The following is a 20,493-nucleotide window of genomic DNA, read 5'->3' as shown; positions in this document are numbered from 1 at the left end:
ACAGCACCGGCAATTTGCATGAAGGAGACCTCAGCTTTCACCCACTCTTTTTCTCCACAGTTGTGCATTTCAGTTACCCCACTGTCACTGAAAGGAAATTAATGAATAAATGGTGGCAAACTCCTATTGGTGAAACACTGGTGTGGTATGAGTCAGTTGTTTGGCAGGTGGAGGCAGTTAATGAAGCCCTGAGTTTTATATTTCTTTCAATGTGTGTGTGTGTGTGTGTGTGTGTGTGTGTGTGTGTGTGTGTGTGTGTGTGTGTGTGCACGGTAGGTCAGAACATCTCATAGCTTTCTCATCAGCTTTCTCATTGCTTATAGTGGAGACATTCACGCCACATCATTAGTTTCCGGCTCCAGCCTGCTCTGCTTTAGTCTGGCAGCCCTGCAGACTTAATTAAACTCTGGTCAAATCTGTGACCAGTTTTTCACCTTTCATTCACCTGTTGTCTGCTTTACAGTGGTGACCTTTGTGTTTGTTATTTGCTTGTTTGCTTGCTTACACATAGACCTAGTGTTTCTTTTTTATGGGACAGTATAAGCATGGCTATGGGAGTAATAGTTTCAGGTTTTGTCTGTGTCTAGTTCTACCTTCACTGCAGCACTGGTAGTTTTTATTCCATAAAAATATATGAGAAAATGTCGAGATACTTTTTCAAGCTGGAAGACCTTACGATTATACACACAGTGACCTTGTTCGTCTTACTCTACTGCCATCTTTGCTGAGTAAACATTATCTAAACATCATCTTTTTATAACTTCATGGTTTATGACGATGATGTTTGTAACTACCCACTATCATGGTATAAAGACAGAAAGCTAAACTTGGGTGACAAACTTCTGATGTCCAAACCACAGTCAGTTTTGTGAATTTCCATCATATTGAAATAACATAGAGTACATTTTATTCCACTGACTAACTTGGATTTGTTGCCATTAAACTATTTATCTAGTTTTTAAAAAAAAAAAAAAAAAAGCTCATATTCAAGTCTTTTCCTTGTCACCAGGGCAGGGAACAGGCTTTCTCTTCCATAAAAAAAAATGGTCTAATTTCTTTATTCATTTTGGTGTAGCAGGAAACGCCCTCTTATCTGAGCTCCTCCTGACAAAAGCAGGGCTGTTTTCCATGTCACTATGAAGTAAGACCTGCAGACAATCAGCACTGTAGCCATGAGCCAGACAGGTAAGCCGTCTGTTTTATTTATTCAGCAATTCATTATTACATACATTTTTACTGAGATAGTGAAAGTGATTAATTGTTTTAATATACGAGCCTTGACTATGTATGATTACTTGCAAGGCTCAGAGCAACATTTGGTCGTTAATATTGGTGCAATATATCTTGGAACTATATTTAAAAATGTCAAGGGTTCATTTCATGTTTTGCTTGTTTTAGTATTAATGTATTTAAATGGTTTTTGTAATTTCTTTAATGATAAAGCACCATCAACATCTGGCAGTCATTTTTCTGCATCTTCTACATACAGTCATGTGCTGCACTGACAGTGACAGCAGAATCATTTTCCACTTTGAGTCAGTCTCATAGAAGTCTAAAAACTTTTTATTATGAATACGTGAACAAAACATACCTTTTTACTTGTAGCTGAGCAGCTGCTAATCATCTATGAGACTGAGGCAGAGCAATGGGCAACCTACCTGAAGTCAGTCTTCACTGGTCCCATCTCAGAGGCCGGGATCTGCTGCTATGACATTGCTACAGTGTCCAGCCGGCGGGATGACTTCCTCAGGCTGGCCCAGTATAACTGCAAGCTCCTGATCCTTTCTAAAGGCATGCTGGAGGGTCTTTGCCAGATGTGGCGCTTCTTTTTGGCCCGTGTGTTGAGTCCTGCAGCTCATGTGGTGGTGCTGCTGTGTGGGGTGGAGAGTCTGACCCCACTGCTGGAGCTGGTGCCCCTAAATGGCGACGAGTGCCTGCAGATCTCCAGTGAACAGGATGCTCACGAGTACCTGTCAGCCGTGACTGATATTGTGAAAAAAGGTATGGCAATAGCTCCAAAATGATTGTTTGATCACCGACCACCTGTTTATATACTTTTGTCTTGAGCCTTATGTGAGATTATTTCAGCCTAAGATATGATTTAGTACTGGCTGTACCATAGAAATGAAGATAAAAGGCAAGATAAATCCTGCCATGCATTATCCCACCTCTAATTAAATTGAAATTTAATGAGTATGTTTTACTGGGGACCTTCTAAGATGCACACAAAGACCCCTGGAAGTCTCCAACCTTATTTCAGGAACCAGTGAGGTATGAAATTCCACCTTAGTTTCCCTGCTGCTTTAACATTTAACATTTTTGGCCTTGTATTCAACATTTTTAAATCTGAGAAGTGTTATTCCTAACCAAACGCTGCTCAGTATTTCCAGCATTATTTTAATCTTGTGAATTTAGAGCCAAGCAGCTTGCATCAATCAATCACATCGGAGCTGGATGACAGTGACTGACAACGACTGATATCTCAGCTTTGAATCAGTCTCCATCTATTTAACACAACTGACAAGTCTTCTAATAGATGGGGAGTAAAACAGACTGAAATTTAGACACAGTGTGCATCTCAGGCTTGAAAACCCTGAACACAATCTACCTCTTTAACAAACCCTTCCTTCAGGAAAAATTTCACATGCCCTTGTTGTTCCTCTACCATAAATGTGAGGGGTAAGAAAGCTTGTTATTTGTGCGAACGCCTGAGCAGCAGCTTGGAAACCTGTTTACCGACGGTTTTGCTGAGAATTGTGTGTGCTGAAGAATGACATCCAATATTTTTAAGCAGCAGTTGCGGAGAGATCTTTGGTGGAACTGTATATCTCAGGCATATCCTCATCTGCCCTGCCAATTATCCTCCCTGTTTTTCCTAATTGCACTATTTGTATAAAATCATAAAGCGGAGGAGGGGGCTTGTATTTAAACAGGTGTGTGCGCAGGAGGAACATCTGATGCAAATAGCTAGTCTTTCCTCTTTGGCCACCTCTGATTACTGATCGTGAGCCATGCAAATTCAAGTGCACTCTGCATCACTTCATTGCACTGATACAGTGAAGTGGTTCAGGCCTGGATCCCACGAACAGTTATATTTTAACCCAGGAGTGCCTTCACTCTTCAAACATAATGATGGTGTTTGTTTGTTGGCACATGCAGCAGACACGTATGTAGGTGTTTGATGAGTTTGAGAGCAGGAAAAGAAAGTACACTTCATGACTGGCTTCTCTGATAGCTGCCATAAAAACTAAATCAACCCCAGCAATGCTACGAGCTAAAACATTGTTTATTGCTGCCACCATGTTACTCTAGTGTGTTTACATGCTAACATTTGCTAACTGGCACTAAAGACTGATGAGTATTGCGTATTAAGTTTTTAGTCATGAACCATTCAAGTTTTGATCTGATGTTGGCGTAAGATGAAAAGGTATGAGGTAAACAAGTGATTACTCTTCATCCTTAAAGGGGCTTGAATGGTGGCACCAAATTTTATAGCAGTTTTTTTTAGCAGATATTTCTCTCAAAAACATAAATAGGAGCCCAATGGTGGGATCAGGGAAAAGGTCAGAGGATCACAAAAGTCAGCAGGATTCATCCTCTGGGGACCATGAATGCCTGTAGAAAGTTTCTTGGCAATGGATCTAATAGTTTGTGATGGGTCAACGTTGGCATGCCCGGAGCCTAGCATGAATAAAATGCACCTAGTTAGCTTATGCTATCTGAAAACCTTTTTGTAGACATTACTGATGCATAATTCAGTTCATTCAATGTCTCATCTCTTACAGGCCTGTCAGCCACAGCAGCAAATGTCAACCCCTTGACATGTAAACTATCAGGATCAGAGCAAAAGGCGGAACAAATGCAGTCAACTGGAGCTCACAGTGTCAGATGCAAAGCTGTAGTCGTTCCTTCCAGAGTTCCCTGCGGGGTGAGACACTCATCTAGTCAGTCAGTAGTAAGCCATTTCGTTTTTTCATAAAGCATCCCTAACACTGGCTACACTGCTGTTCACTTTACTGTCTCTTTGGCAGACCTCTATGGATGTGTTCATCCTTTTGAAAAATGAGGCTGCTGGCTGCGATGCTGAGGTTGAGTTTGCTGCTGAAAATCAGATGCTAAGACTGAAGCCTGTCCACTGGAGTGACCAAATCCTGTGTGTCAAAGCACCAGGTGAGCAAAATGATAACAAAATGTAGGATTGATGAAATACTCATCAAGATAGTATTAGTATTACAAAAGTAAATCAATGTTTTGGTTCTGCCTGCGTATAGTTTCTTTATGTTTCCTACTGCAGATTTCCCAGCAGGGAACGTAAGAGTGACCGTGTATAGTAATGGAGTGCCTCTGAGCAAGGCAGAGCTGCAGTACTACACCAGCATGGAGGAGATCGCCTGCCTTCTGTCGAGGGTAGCAGACCCTGTAGATTTCATGTGTCAGGTAGAGCTGTTAAATAGCTTCTTGACTTTGTCAATAAATATCCTTTTTTTTAATTTTTTTATTTCTTTCACCTTATCTGAGTTTTGTGATGAAAGTTTCTGAGTTTTATTCCACCATTTTTATACCAAAGGATCAGTTACTAGTCATGGGGAGTTGAACAGTTCAACCAGTGAAAACGGTTCTATGATGTTTTCTGTGGCTCTGGAGGAGCTTTAACACGTCTGAGAAAAGAATCCTGGAAATATCATCAGGGTTATTTAGGCTTGGTTTTTGAGACTACAATCATTTTACACAAAGACAGCATTACAAAGTGGGGTTAACTGATTATTTATTTGTCTCTTTTGAGTTCCCCAGTCTTATTAAATTGAAATACTAAATTGCTGGGTTAACCCTTTAATAGTTCATTGACCCTTAGAGATGACATTGTCTTCATAAAGTTGCACTTCCAAGTTTAAAACAGAATGGTCCAAATTAAAACATCGGAGATGGAATTATCCTGATTTTTACTTTCTAGTGTTTAAGTTTTCCCTGGTGCTGAACGTGGCTTCTTGTCGGGAGCAGGTGGTGGTGATTGTCAGTCGGCAAGAGCTTCGGCCATCATCGCGTTTACAAGACCAGAGGTTATAATGTGGCCTCTGAGCACAGTGTCTTCAGGGCAGATTGGAAGCTACAGTGGGTTGCTATCAGAAAGTGATTAAACGGGCGAGGGCTGGCTGGTTAGCATGCTAACTTCAGAAGAAGAAAGGACGTGATAGAGACGAGAGTTACCACTGGTGTTGCTTTCCACCACTTTTACTCTTGGCGAGTAAAAGAATGAAGTTTGACGCACTCAGAATATTTCTTCTAGACTGGTCAGTAAACAGCTATTAATCCTAACACTGGCTATGTAACAATAGCAAAATTTACAAATAGCGCCTTTAAGCTCCTGAAACACTGGCTCCTGCTGATGATGTCACCGTGGTTATTTTCCAAACTTCAGACAGCTCCCTCTCGAGCCACAGAAAACATCAGGCCGCTGCGCACACGTGCTTAGCAGTACTGAAGCATCTGTCCAAGGGAGAAGTTGCATATTTGTTGTCATCAGGACTGTCTAGTAACTTTCCAAAAATAGCAAAGCTTCATTCTATCATACATCTAGATTAACGTTTCTCTTCTTTATTATTTTGTTGGTGGGTAAATATATTCAAATAACTCTGGTCAATCAGTGTTGTAGGAATCTATGAAACCCATTTGAATGCTGTTCTATTCGCTTGCTCCTCGAAAAAAAAAAAAAAAAAAAAAAAAAAGGTTACTCTTCTGAGGCACCATGAATGTGTTATGTTACTTAGTGACTCACTGTTATGTAACTCAGTTATAGAAATTAGTCAATCGCTGCCCCAAAACACTACTTATAATCGATCCACTCCAAGCCATCAGAAAAGACGCAGAAAAACAGAAGATAAATTGAATCAACAAATTTCTGCTGATGTTTCTGAGCGCGACTGCGTACGGTCTCCTTCCTGAAATTGAAGAGACGGCAGATTCAGCCTTCTTTCTGTCATGAACACTTGATTTGATTAGGTCTCTATTGCTGAAGAGGCAAACTTGAGCAATGCCAAAAGAAGGATTTGCCAAGAGAATCTCAAAGTAAAAGTCTGCACTGGCAGAACTCTGATGTGTGTGTGGTTATATTCAAACTGACATTTTTATTGTGCCTCTATAGACTTCACAACATAATCCAAAATACTCCCACTGTTTGTAGGAGCTGCTTTTGTTTTTCCATGAAATTCAATCTCAGTTAGTAAATGTGCTTGTGTTGGTGGTGAAAAGGGTCTCTACTAATTTTGTCTTTGCAGGCTTGTCTCAACCAATTATTCTGTCTGTCTCTCTGGTTTTCAGGCTTTTCAGGTGCCCTCTGTGGACAAGTTGGATGAGAAGTTGTCCTCCATGCTGCTGGAGGGAATGCCTACTGGAGGCTTTCGGGCGTTGCAGTGCGAGAGCACACCTGAGAGAGGTACAGCACTGTGGGACTGCTTACTCTGGACTTTACACTGAAAAACATCTGCTGACGTGTCACAATGAGGACAAAACCAAACCTGGTGCAACTTTCTATAAATTTTATTTAGACTTCCAAGGAAAGATACTCTCTCAAACTATCTTCTGACTTTATTTTTTTTTCTCTCATATTTATGTACTTGACAGGAAATCTGTAAAATAGCATTGTGCGTATTAATGGATGCAAGGTATAACCAAAAACGCAGTGTTTTTATGCCATTGTTACTTGTTGTGACAGGTGAGGATTAACGGAAATGTTGCCTTGTTTTAAATATAAGACATTAGCAGCATTTATGCAAATGCCTCACCACAACAGAATGTGCATTTTCTTCATTCCTCTCCCTGTGACAATGTGTTTATGCAACAACGTGGAGTGAACATACCGCTCACAACAGGAATGCATTCCTGTTGCATGATGCACATTATCTGCTGTGAAAAAAGAAAATGCCTTCCATTATTTCTTGCCTCATTATGTGGCAGATTGATGGCTTCATCAGCTACTGAGATTGATCCTTAACTCTGCTAAAAAGGGCACAGGGAAATGTTTCCATGACAAACAGGTCAATAGGTGCCTCCAAGCTGTCTTTCTTCGACTCTCCGGGATGTGTTAAATTGCTTACATTGCATCGGGTCAGCTTCACGTTATCACCTGGAAAAGAAGTAATATATGTGGTGTAATCTTTGCCGTCAAGGAATAATATATGTACAAATATGCAGCTGCTCACTTTCTGGCCTTACTGGACTTTGTTTGTACTGACAGTTTCTGAAAATCCCTTTTCCTGCCTAATCAAATGTTCACTCCAGAGGTCCACCATGCAGATGTACCATCACTCCTCCACTTTGCTGCCCAGTATGGATTCAAGAGTGTGTCCAGCCTGCTCCTGCAGTGTCCTGGTGCTGAGCGAGCACTGCACACAGCCAATCGGCACGGACAGACTCCCACAGAGATTGCCAAGAGTCACGGCCACACAGAGCTTCACGTCTTACTGAAGGAAACACTGGTAAATACTCCCTCATCAGCTATTTGGAAATCTCACACTATCTAGTGTTTATTGTTTTTTTTCCCTCTTGATCATTTTCACCTTCCTTCAGTTGGAACTCATCCTTGCATCATGCCAGATAATATTCTTTCAGCATTATTGGTCCTCAATTCAATGAAGACATTTCTCAAAATACCAATATCTGATGGCAGCTCCTCATGTTCACTGATTTGTGACTTTATTATCTGTGTATCTGATGTAATGTCAGCTGAACAGAATTCTATAGTTCCCAGTTACCTGCTGACAACTGAGGAAAACAACATAATTCACCTCAGGTCTTGAGATTTCACAGCCAGGGGATGTAGTGCAGCACTCAGGAATGCTCTTACTAACACCAATGAAGCATCAGGACTATGAGTGAGTGGTGCTTTATCAATAATGAACAGAATGGAGAGGATAGAGAGCAGGGAGAGTGACCTGTGTGTCAGGGGCAACTTCACTCCCACCAAGCCCGTGTCTTTACATCCAGCTCATGGCTCAGTTGGTGGATGGATGATAACTCTCGCTTCTCTCAGCCTGAATGTGTTTGGCCCACGAGGTTCCTAATGGAACACCCCCACAGAGACTAGAAAGGCTGTGTTTGTTCATGCATGCACAATGGCTCACAGTGCAGGTCGTCTGCATACATTCAGACAATTAATGCAGCCACTAATGTTGAGATTTCCTTGCGTAACAGCAGCCATTTTCTCATGTTAATACAGAGAGCCTCTTCCTGCTTAACCTCCCATTTCACTGTCTGTGAAATGGGATGCGGTCTGATGCGGTAACACAAGAGCAGCATGTTTGCCACTCACTTGCTAATGAGTGGCAATCCAAATTGAATAGATCCAATGCATGCATGCACATCCCTTTATCTGATCAACCTGGAGGACACTAGCATCATCGTGTTCTTTCCGATGCTAATTTCATTAGACAGTGAGGACATTATCATTAAAGAAAAACATGATGCACTAAGTGGTATAGCTGAGATGGCAGCTTGGAAACATATCATTAGTATTGTGTTCTGGGAAAAGGGATATTATGATAAATATATATATATATATATATATATATATATAAACACTAACCTGCTTGGATATATTTCTGATGGAAAAAAGCCAAGTTAGGTAGAGTACCTAGATGACAAATCAGTCAACATGTTTAACATAATACGTGCTAAACATCAACATGTCTGCATTTCCATTGTGAGCACCACTGTGTTTAAGTACCCCATATGCAAATGTAAAATATGGACATACAGTATATTGAATTTCCATATATAAAACACTTGTACATATAAGATAAAAACATACATGTGGCAAAGTAACTTGGAACTACACTTGCCATAAAAAGGCAGTGAAGTCAAAAGTACCTCTGAAATGTCTTTCAGTAGAAGTACGAATCATCATATAATGAAAGTACAAGTTCCTCAAAATTGTACTCAAGTACACTTCAGTTGTTATTTTCCAACACTTGACCAAGAAAGGCTGCTGTTGAATTTTTTAAACATAATTTTTCACTGTTGTGAATACAAACAAAACTTCATTCAGTGCCACAGTATTCAGCTGATGGATAAATAAAACCTCTAAAGGTCTGTGCGCATAGATATAACTACAGGTGAGTCAGCAAATGGTTTTAAGGATTATTATTATATTGTAATCTGGGTGAACTGATCCTTTATCCTTGTATCAGCTGTGGAATTCCTTATACCAGACAGCAGCACAATGCTCATTCAATCCTATGAAAATGTCTGCTCGCATTGCTTGTCTTCCCTTATAATAATGACAACTTTGCACTGTCTCCGATGCCTCGGATCAACCTATAGAGAATTCTCTCTCAAGGGAAATTTAGACACTCCAACAGCTGTTGCAAATGTATTTATCCTCCTAGCAACACTGCTAATTGAGAGTGACTGCAGATGGAGCAGGGTTTGATCAGATTGCTCTAGTGAGTCAAAGTGCTCTCTGTGAACCTTCAGAGAGTCAGCTGAGCTGACAGGGAGCAGTGGAGTCAAACAGAGGTCTGCCCACAGGGACGTCAACGAGCCTATAGATGTAACATAACAGACAGTTTCGACATGCACAAACAATTGGCATTTCTTTGCAGTTTTCCTATAGGGTAATTAAAATTCATCTTGACAGCTGAAAGCTACATACATACTGTGCTTGTGTGTAAGAGGAAGTGTGTTTCAGAGTCATCATTACAGGGTGCGGTTTGTTCTTGCTCCCTTTTTGCATGACAGTTTCATTAGCTCATCTGCAGTGTTTCCCCCACCTCCAATTAATCAACCCACGATGCATCAGTGATTTGGGCGTCAGTTGCAGGATTCTGTCAATAAATCCTAGATGGATCGGTCCCTCGCTTCATACACAGGCTGAATCACTCACAGGGCCTGTGTCAGATTCACCATTCTGCCCTGGCACCACACTTCTTTGTTAATTAGCTGTGAACTGCTCCAGAGGGGGAAGCTGAATTATTCAGGAAGAGCATAACTAGAATACAAATATAGAAAATACTCAGCTGTTATCTACGGTGTTTATGCCTTCAGACTGCAATATTGTGCTCGCTCATAGTAATTACTAACACAAACACACATTGTCCTTATTTAATATTTCAATACTGGGTCACAAATTTGGCTGAGTGTCACTTGGCATTTAGATGGACTCTGTGCTCCTACCAAGATGCTCTCAGATGCAGAGCAGAGCTCGATAAATACAAATTAGCTTGCAACTGTAAGGCCCATCAGTGACTACAAAGAGCTATTTATGTCTTGCATGCTGTGTTTGTGTACAGTATACTCCTATCGAAATGCAGGAAAGCCAACTTAGGTGACAACCTACCCTCTTGTCTGGAGATTTGTTGATTCCTCTGATCCTGTTTTGCATGTTATGTTTGTTTGGTTAGTAACTGTACCATTATTATCGGCAGGCTCCGGAGATTTGTTTATCATTTGAATGACACGGTCATGCTCGCACTGAAAATGAAACTGTTTTCACCCTTCAGATTGTATATTGCGTGTGTGTAGCAACACTGCTGAAAATGATTACATTAGTCTAAACACATGGAGTCAGTTTTTATCCACACTCACAAAGTTTCTGCAGGGACTTCAGCCTACTGGCTTTAGTCTTTCTCTTACTTACAGTCAAATATCTCAACATGCAGTTGATGGATTGTCAAAAAACAGGCATGCATGTTATCTAGATGACAAATCCTAATGACTTTGGTGATGCCTTGACTCTTCCTCTTCCATCGTGAGGTTGAGAATTGTGGTTCAGCAGTACAAGCAAATGTTAGCATGCTACATGCTACTATGCTTACTATCTAACATAACTAACATTATACCTACTAAATATCAACATGTCAGCATTTCCATTGTGAGCACCTTGTGTTTAAGTATCCCATATGCAAATGTAAAATACAGACATATTGAATTTCCATATGTACATATGAGATTAAAAAAAATATGTAAAAATTATGTATGAAACATATTAGTAGTTGGAACAGTTTCATATAACCTATTGATAGATATGTCTAGCCCATACAAATATGTATGTTAATGTATGTATGCTTATATTGCAGACATGTTAAATTAATATATGTCTATCCCAAAGCCTGTCATTATATGTTGATAATATATAGATATGTTAGGTCAAAATGTCTTAGCTCACCCAGAAAGATACACATTTACATTCACATTTAAAATAATGAGAAATTAATAACAAAAACATATATAAACATATAGAATTTTTCTATCTATATTGTTTTAATAAATGTACATAGATAAATTAAACATATATTTTTAATACATGGTCACAACATGTTATACCATTTAGAACTAGTATTCTTACTTACTACTTATACTAAGCTCTCCGACTGCACTGAAGCTTGAGCGTTGTCCCTCATGAGTAAGCTGCTTTGGATAAAAGCATTTGCCAAAAAGTAAATGTAAATGTAAATGTACAGCCTCACAGATCATGGCTGCAGACTCTTACTGTTATAATAGCCAACTATAATACATGTTTGGTGTTAAAATAAAACTTCAAAAGATAACACTTTGCTGAGTAAATATAATTTGAAGTGTGAAATATTTTTTTTGCCTGCTGAGCTGACCACTTCTTGTTTTCCCATCCCAGAAAATAAGTTGGACAGATTTTGATTGAATGACACTTTAGTGATGGGTTCGTGTTACACTCTGCAATCCACTCTGAAACCACTGGTTGGTACTAAGAGCCGAGACTGGCCAGCCAGTGAATTGATCATCTCAGCTGCTGAAAACAGATTTACACTCCTTATCCCATTCTAGATTCACTGGAGATTTGTTCTCCCTCTAACAAAATCATGTGTGCTGTTTTGTCTGAAGCCCTGCTGCTTGGATTGCAGCGGTGAGACTGAATTTTTCTGGAATGCCTGGGGCTCCTGTAGTTTCAGACATCTGTAAAATGATTTAGCATTTGCGGTCAGTAAATAAATACCCTTTCCTTATCCAGAAATTACCTCTGAAAACACCACACTGTGCTTTAGCACAGCATCCGACTATTATAATTCCATGTTCGAGCTGCGGGAGTGATTAACCCGTCCTCTCTACCTGTTGGGCCTGTTATGAACCTCTACTGTTAAGTTATGCATTCATGGCATTCAGTAAGTAATTTACAGTACTAGGAACAGTGTAATATTATAATTGAGTCATGAGTGGCTGTGTTGCCTGGAAACTGCACACAGTGCGTGGCAGGTTATATGGAGGATATTTTGATCGAAGGGAGCTCTCTCTCTCTATTCTGCGAAGGTTTAGAATATTGACTGGGATTTTTCTCATTGAAATTATAATACGTCTTCTTAAATTGACACTGGAATCTTATGTAATCTTGAAGCATTCTCATCTGTATTGTGACAGAGTCATGTGTTGCTATAACTGTTTGGAAGCAAATCTACATAACTCGAAAAAATACAGTTGATTTGCCATAAAATACACAATGTTTAATTCACATTTATTGATTTATGTATTACTTTTTCCTTTTGCATTTCTCTGGCAAGATAAATACTTTTAGAAAGTAGCTTTTAACTGTGGGTTATTTCAAAATTGATTTAGTTCTTCAAATCTAGTTGAAATAGTAGAAACATGTCAGCAAATTAATATCCCTATTTCATTCTAATTATAGATGCAGCTAAATATCAAGCCAAGGGTCTTGAATTGCTCACTAAATGATATGTTTGGACTGAAGGGGGAAGATTGTCTGATTTCATAATTACCCTGATCATACCCCTGTCTGTCCCTCAGCATGCTATTAGCAAATAGGCCGACTCGGCAGCAGCTTTGCTGTCAGAGGGAAAACTGCTTTCTTTTAGCCAGCAGGCAGGGTTAGCTCACAGCTCACCTCTCTAATTCCTGTTATAGCCCTGAAATTGCTTTTCCATAAGTGAAGTCCTTACAGATGTGGTGAGAAACCTCATTTAATATTCTGGTAGTTTGTCACATCTCACATGAGAACACTGAATATTAAAAGATATCAGTCTTTAGTGTGAAAGGGCTCAGAGAGTGGTTAGTAGTAGAGTGGTCACCTCCGCTCATCTGCTTCATTTTTAAGCCTCGGAAAGAGAATAGAGGTGAGAAAATGAGCCGAAAGGACAGATACAGCGAGCCCACCGAGGAGAGATCCACATTCTTATCTAAATTACAAGCTTGCATTGTATCAAGATTTGTCAAATGCATGAATACAGACAGAAAAATCCACTGTTATACAGCAAATGCTCAGCTTCAGCATAACAGATTAGACATTGCTTTCCTTGAATTCTAAATTGCCTCCATTGAGCTGTTTGTTTGTGATTTGGATGAGGTTTAAAACATCTCTTCGTGCTCTGTTGTTGCAGAATATGTTCAACTCGGGTGAGGACAATGGTGATGCCAGCGTGTACGAAGTGATGTGCACTGCAGGTGAGTGAGGGACTGATGGGAAGCGGAAGGAGGACAAAGGGAAGCCGGATGAATAATGGAATTGTTTTGGTTTTTTTTCAGCATATCATTATGCTTGGTTGATGTTCATTTCCTACCACTGAATATTTTCCCTGTGCTGATGGGCACACCCTGTAGTGTTGCTTCCGATTAGCTGCAAAATGACAGTAGCAGAAACAGCATGCAGAACTTCGTCATGACATTCAAGCTGTAAACACTTTGTGCATTAGGGAATCCTTCCACCACAGACGTACAGCAAGAGCATGGGGGAGAAGATGGAGGGGAGGAGGTGGAGGATCTCTATGCTCCACTGGGGGTGAATGATGAATATGACACCATCCTGAACTCAACAAAGGCAACGTTCATTGCCAATCGCCCACCAGCACCCACACCTCGGCCTGAGAGCACCCAGGTGAAGGAGGACAAAACCCCTTACATCGCTCAAGGTAACTTATGATGACATGTTATTCTTTCTTTCCCCCCTTTTTTTTCTCCGAATTACAGACGTGATAGAGTAAAAACAACCGTGAGCTATGCACAGTATGTGAAGGGGAGTTTGGGACATGATGTGGGAGGGAGGAAGTGCCTGGAATGTGCATTGCTGCTGTCAGTGGAGTACTGCTGAATAGAGTGGAGTGGGTTTTTTGTTTTTTGTTTTTTTTTGCGATGAGGTTTGTTTTGATTCCATAAGCCACAAGAACATAGTCGCTCCCCCACTGCAAAACAAACAAAAGCAAGGAAAGAGAAAGACCCATTTGCCTGCATCAAGAGCCGACAGTCCCTAACTGTTCAATTTCAGCAGTGTGAATATTTCATGAAGATGAAACATCCAAAAGTGACTGGTATTATTAAGCCTTATGAATCATTAAAACGGCCCTGACTTCTCTTTTTCATCTTCCAAATGCAAACATGAACACATCCATCCACAATTAATTGTTATTCCCACAGACAATATTACACCAGTCCCTCACTAACTATCACTTGTGCATTCAAAACACACAAAAAATATTATAATTGTGCAACAGCCCCATTATGCAGCTTTTTATTGAGCTTGTTTGTATCCAGTGAGCCAACTCGCTTCCCAATGGGACTTACAAAGCAAAAAAGAAATTGAGTGCACCACTGAACTCTCTGCATCCCAACCATCCCCTCAGTAACACAGAGGGAACTACTGGGCTGCCATCTGCAACCAATCTTGGCCAGACCAAGGCCAAGTCAGCCAAAATAAGTCATTACACATGTTTTCCATCGTCCTTGTCCCCAGAGTGCACGAGAGAAAGGAGAGGGATTTTGAGGTTTCCATCCATTGAGACAGTGGAGCTTCAAACCACACAAGGATCACATTTTGCTCCTCACTCCCACTGCCGCAGTGAAAGATGTGAGAGGAGAGATGAGGCTTGGTGGAGGATTAGGCGAGGAGCCAGTTATTGGAGAACACTGCACAAGTGGAAATAATGAGGAGTTTTCTTTTGTTAGCGGCAACGTCCACAGCTCAACGAGAGCGAAATGCTGAAATGTGATTGAAATTTAGATCCACAGGGAGGAATTACAGCGCATGTAAACTACATGGAGAGCAATGCACACACTCTAAGGCAAGGTAAAGTAATAGCTACAGTCATGTGACAGATCCACAGCAGCGCTCCACTCGCCATTTCATTCTGAATTAAGCCATAAAGGCAGACTTGTGTTAGGAGCAAGGCAGAAAAAGAGAAGCTGTGTTTGAACATGAAGTGGAAAAGAGAGATGCTGTCATGGAGGAAGTAGTCAAAGGCAGGATTATCTTGCAGGGTGTGGATGTTGAATTTTAATCCGGCGTTGGTCACACAGCCGCAGCTCCACTGCCTCTGACAGCTAAAGAGTGTAGCCTTTCATTCTGAATGCTCACTACCAAACCAAAAGCGTCATTCAGGGCGTCTAATTCGATCCAGAGCCGAATCTGTGTGTCTTTCTCTGAGGGGAACCAGGATTTTAGCTCTAGGGAGTAACACCCTAGAAAACCAGATATTTCACACATATTCAGATTCCTTTATATTTATATATTCTGGGTGAGTAGTAGTTGGTTTTTTTTAATCTACTGGCCATTCACACTCAGCTTTGCACAGTCACTGAGGTCGGTGCTTTAGAGCATGGCTCCATCTTGTGGAGAAATAGATGAAACCATTTTTAGCAATCTGTTGAAATCAACTCTGGCTCACAGCAGCCTTATCATGTTTCAGTGAAGATAAATTCAAGAAAACTAACACGGGTCATACATTTATTCTATACAAACTAAGTTTCTACGTTATATTATTATTATATACAATAGTTACTGTAAGATGTACTGTGTTTACAGTCTTCCAGAAGAAGAAGACGCCACAGACTGAGGCTGATCTGTATTCACTGCCCACAAAACAAGGTAAGAGTGAGGTAATATCCTGACATTAAGTCACCAAAATGGAAGAAGCTTCAAAAACACTCATAACCCTGACCTGTAGACACATATGTCTTTCAAACTCCACAACTGCAGGCTTTCTGTTATACATTTGCAGTCTATGGGAGTCAACTCAAACCTGGCATCTTTGCTTCAAGAAGATCCAAGTGGAATTAAAATATTGTCCATTTAAATACATTTGTAGTGTTTTTGTATTGACTTGTATCCATACAATGAATAATAAATACCTTTATTCTGGGGAGACAGAATGTGGTGTGAGCTGTAACAAAGGTCCCAGTTGGAGACAAACTTGGGACATGGCTATAATATTGTATAGACTTTAATCACTTGGTCACCACGACCTTAGTTTTCATCTGAGCTCTAGTTGGGTCTGGTTTTATCATTAGCAATCATCAGTTTTGGAACAAGCTACCCTTGTAGACTATAGTCAATATTCTGCTTGCTCTGGCTCCAAAAAATGTGCTTGACTTTCTTTTCTGAGCAGGATCTGTATTATCACTTTGAGATCTGCTGATTGTATTTTTTTATTCATTTGAGCAGGATTTTTGCTGACTGATTCCCTGTTTAAATTACCTGATGGATGGTGCGAGTTAATGGTGATAACTTTGTGATGTTTTGTTAAATCAATTAAGATCGTAGTGATCGCCATGGGGAAATGAGTCATAGATGCAACAAAGTAATGGGCATACAAACAGTAAAAAACCTATGAGGAAGAGTAGGCAGAACGTTTTAACAGTTAGGAGCCGAGAGGATTAGACATACATTTTAAAACTGTGTGAAAGAGAGAAAGAGCTGCTGCACTGAGAACCCACAGAGATACAGAGCCATTTGTCTGCTTTGCTGTACTGTTGGTGACACTGAGTGACAGGGCCATAGATCATCAGAGTCACCCAGTAAATGACTTACCATCCTCATGACTCACTAGCATAACACATGTGATGGGAAAAAACACATTACCAGCTGAATCAGCTGAAAACCATCTGGAATGGGTTTATACTCTGTCTTTTCTAATTTTCATTTTGTAGTTTAATTTGCGATTTTATACATGAACTGCATTGTCTCATGTTTGGTCATTACTTTTTGCTCTCTGGCACTACACATTTGCTCAAAGCAGCGGATGTTTTGACAGAGTTGTTGCTCTTTGCAGCACGTGGGCGAGGGGACAGCATCTCTTCCACCTATGACACCTTTGTGCCAAACCAGATAGACGGGCTTCAGCAGCTCATTGAGCTCCAGCAGAGGGTGAAGGCAGGTTCACTCACTGTAGACGAGGCCCTGGAGCATTTCAGCGACTGGCAGAGGGTTCAGAAGGGCATGGATGCCATCCAGCAAGTAGGACTATCACACACTGTGATCACACTCACACTAGATTTGGAATGGATAAGCATGCAGGACCAAACCCTAATAAAACTATTACCATCTGTTGCTCATGCTATGCCAACCTACAAAACCACCCCACAACAGAAAGCAATCTCACAACAGAGCATGTAGGTACAGGAAGCCTGTTATTTTAGAGTAAAGACAATTACTTTTCAATAACGGCCACAAATATTGTTGTTCCCAGCAAAGAGGAGAGACAGTGATAAAGGGCCACTTACCGCTATTTGTCCTGCCTTGTCTGCAAATCAGGCGAGTGACACACATTATGTTCACAGTAAGGGAGCATGTGATTGCAGGTGTGGCACTATACTTTGGGGGAGTGAGGAACAGGTGTGCAGGCTGTTGATTCTCAGGTGACTCTGGACTGGCGGGAAGAGCAGAGGACCCCTGCTGGCAGGGTGGGCACACAGTTCTGGAAAATCCCTGAAAAAGTGACTGTATGCTAGATTTTCATATATGAATGTTAATTTGCATTGAATCCTGGGCCCCCAACAGTCATACTAGGTTTTTTTTCACAGAAAATATTTTAATGATTCCCAGTAGGAAAAGCACAAATAAATGATGCACTGAGTTCCATTAGCTGTCTAAGTTTCAGAGTCCCAGTATTGTGCATGCTGACTCACTATCACTATCATTAATGTAACACCTTTGCTTTCCCTACTATCATGATCATAATGACTGTTGTGGAGTTCTGAGGTTATGAAACAGTGGTGTTTCTTATTTTACTCTAAAAATAAAAGCACCAATATAACAGTGTGAAAATGCTCCATCATTAGAAGGAGTCTTGTATTCAAGCTTCTTGTATTAAGTAAAAAGTACCTAAGTATTATCACCAAAATGTTCTTAAATTAGGTATTTGTAAGTTTTGCTATTGCTACATAGCCAATCTTAGCAATAACAGCTGTTTACATACCAGTCTAGAGGAAACGTCATGAGTTCAGCATCAAACAAACTCACTCATTCCTTCACTCACCAAGAGCAACGCCAATGTTAACTCTTGTCTCTATCAAATCAGTGAAACTAGTTTCACTCTTCTGGTTGTTTAATTCATGTATGTATTTAAACATTATTTACAGACAGTCAGTTGTCAGCGAAGGCACCGAAGGATTTATGACCCAACTGCACAGCCTCGATTTAAACGCATTGATTCTCAAGCACCTCGTGATGTGTAAATAACTGGATGTTCGTTTGTTGGTCTAATATTAAAGCACTGGTGTTTGTCTCTGCAGGAGAAGTTGAGTCAGCTGAGAGCCAGTATCATCAACAACAGAGAGGACGATGACAGTGTCTATGGTAAATATTCCTCCATCCTGGATATGAGGGCTAAACTTTGCTGTCATCACAGAGAGGCTCCACAGAGCTCAGCTTTCCCGGAACTTTAACATAAAAAATAAATAATATGCAGCGCAGTAAACATTAAACCACCTTACAAATGACTGTGTTCGACTGTACACTGTACATGGCTTAGAAAGTCTTCTCTCTCCCCAGATAAAATCAACATCGTTCATCACGCGCCAAGTGAGTCTTTAAAAACTCATCTCAGTGTGCACAGAGAAAACCTGTGCTTGCATGCCTTTGTAGTCTCTACAGTCCCAGTTGCAGTGGTGGGGAATTAATCCTGAGGGAAGTGTTATTTAATCAAATCCTCAGTGCTGTGTTTTGATGTGGGAGTTTCACTTGCTCTAAATGGGAGTCTTTTATTTTCTTTTACTATACAATTCTCTGTTGGGCTGTGCATAATTTCCCTCCAGGTGTTGCAGTGAATGAAAGTCGAAGAGGAAGCCAACCAGTGGAGTCTGATTTTTACAGCAAGCCACTCAAAGGACAGCACGTAAGTTTACTTGGAAGAAGTTAGCATTAATGACTTAATTTAAAGTTTACATGGTACTGTATATAATTGGAGTTAAAACAGTGATACACACAGTGAAGTTACAACAAAATCAATGACAAATATCCCTCTGAATTGTTTTGTAGTCAAATTTCTTTTGGAGAGCTGACAAACGGTGAAGGTAAGACTGAAAGCAACCTGTGAATATGAAGATCTGCTTATAGAATATGAATCCAGCTTTCTGTTAATAATTTCTACTGAAATAAACTTCATTTTTAAATTTATTCAAGCTCATCAATTGTGTCACATTTTCTAAATTCACAGGCTCCATCACTCCAGTTCATCCAGCGATTATACTGGTTTAATCTGTTTAAATACATTAATATAGGCTTTTAAATCGTTTTGTATTTTAAAGTAAATGGACAGATTTTTTGAATACACTGTTAACTGCTTGTTCAGCTCTAACCTTTTCTTTTAAATGATTGTGGAAGTAAATTCTAGTTTAATGAAAGAATATGATAAAGTACAAAATGTGTAACTTTACCTCTGTCAGTATCATTTTAATCTTAATTTTATAAAGTGTATTTCAATAAAGTTTCCCATGTCGACATTTCTGTGTTCATTTTGAGAAACAAACTGCCAAAGTAAAGGTTATTTCTTACTCTGCACCCGAACGTAACGTGTCCTGTTCACCCATAGCTGACACATTTGGAAATCATATTGCTGATGAAACTTTCACTGGGTAAAAGCAAATCACCGTCTGAAAACAATGAGGGGAATAAACACTGTGCTTTTTTAACAGCATGATGTTTGACTTTCATAAGGCTGTGATCCAGGGAAAGTCCTGGCCTGAAAACTCCCTCCCATCCTTGCCTCTAGAGGGCGGTGCACCTCTAAATATACCCATCACACTTCACTCAACCAAAGACATCTGGGGTGCACAGAAGCACCTGCTGACCTCCTCACGGCTGGGAGGGAGGCTGTGGAAAACATGTATCCATACATGTTCATGAATATGAATAGAGAGTAAAAACACTCATGCAGCAGGTGAGAGCTTCTCACTGTGCTTAATTACAAACAGGAAACGTGTCTAATCTTGGTTTGCATCAGCCAAGACGAGTCAGAATGAATCTTTAAATAAAGCACAATGGGAACTGTTAAAACATTACAACTCAGCTCAGCAGGATGAATAGAAAATGTCCACAGTGGGGTGCTGTAATAGCAAGTGAGAGTAAAATTAAAGGTCAGAGGCTTTATTTTCCTGGGAAACTTATTCTGTTCAGCTGCCAGAGTGCAGGCATCTCTGTGTGAAGGACAGCTTTACAATAAATCACTGAATAAAGCTTAAAGGGGCCTTTTTAAATCACATCCGTTGAATTTCTGAATAATAAACATTTACTGTATAGGCTTGTTAAAA

At 40.2% G+C, this 20,493-nt stretch overlaps 1 protein-coding gene across 1 annotated transcript; it reads left to right on the top strand.

Moving 5' to 3' along the window:
- The first annotated feature begins 1,138 nt into the window (after positions 1-1,138).
- On the top strand, positions 1,139-19,684 carry LOC139621316 (B-cell scaffold protein with ankyrin repeats-like). The gene is made up of 16 exons (XM_071477677.1): positions 1,139-1,185; positions 1,606-2,001; positions 3,786-3,928; positions 4,032-4,170; positions 4,295-4,437; positions 6,316-6,430; positions 7,276-7,472; positions 13,356-13,419; positions 13,668-13,883; positions 15,770-15,832; positions 17,016-17,200; positions 18,478-18,541; positions 18,737-18,766; positions 19,000-19,079; positions 19,223-19,257; positions 19,401-19,684. Exons 1-15 carry the CDS (start codon positions 1,173-1,175, stop codon positions 19,253-19,255), a joined length of 1,881 nt encoding a protein of 626 aa, XP_071333778.1. The 5' UTR covers positions 1,139-1,172; the 3' UTR covers positions 19,256-19,257; positions 19,401-19,684.
- The last annotated feature ends 809 nt before the right edge of the window (positions 19,685-20,493 follow it).

This window comes from Trachinotus anak, unplaced genomic scaffold (assembly GCF_046630095.1).
Source record: "Trachinotus anak isolate AG129_WGS33_773 ecotype Australia unplaced genomic scaffold, CSIRO_AGI_Tana_v1 ptg000005l, whole genome shotgun sequence".
Classification (NCBI taxonomy): domain Eukaryota; kingdom Metazoa; phylum Chordata; class Actinopteri; order Carangiformes; family Carangidae; genus Trachinotus; species Trachinotus anak.
Note: the sequence above shows the minus strand (reverse complement) of the source record. Positions and strands in the feature narration are given on the sequence as shown.

Excerpts from the sequence above, each read along its gene's own strand:
- LOC139621316 (XM_071477677.1), top strand. Across the intron at positions 4,171-4,294 it reads CCTGTGTGTCAAAGCACCAG|ATTTCCCAGCAGGGAACGTA; the intron begins GTGAGCAAAATG and ends TTCCTACTGCAG. Across the intron at positions 18,542-18,736 it reads GGACGATGACAGTGTCTATG|ATAAAATCAACATCGTTCAT; the intron begins GTAAATATTCCT and ends CTCTCTCCCCAG.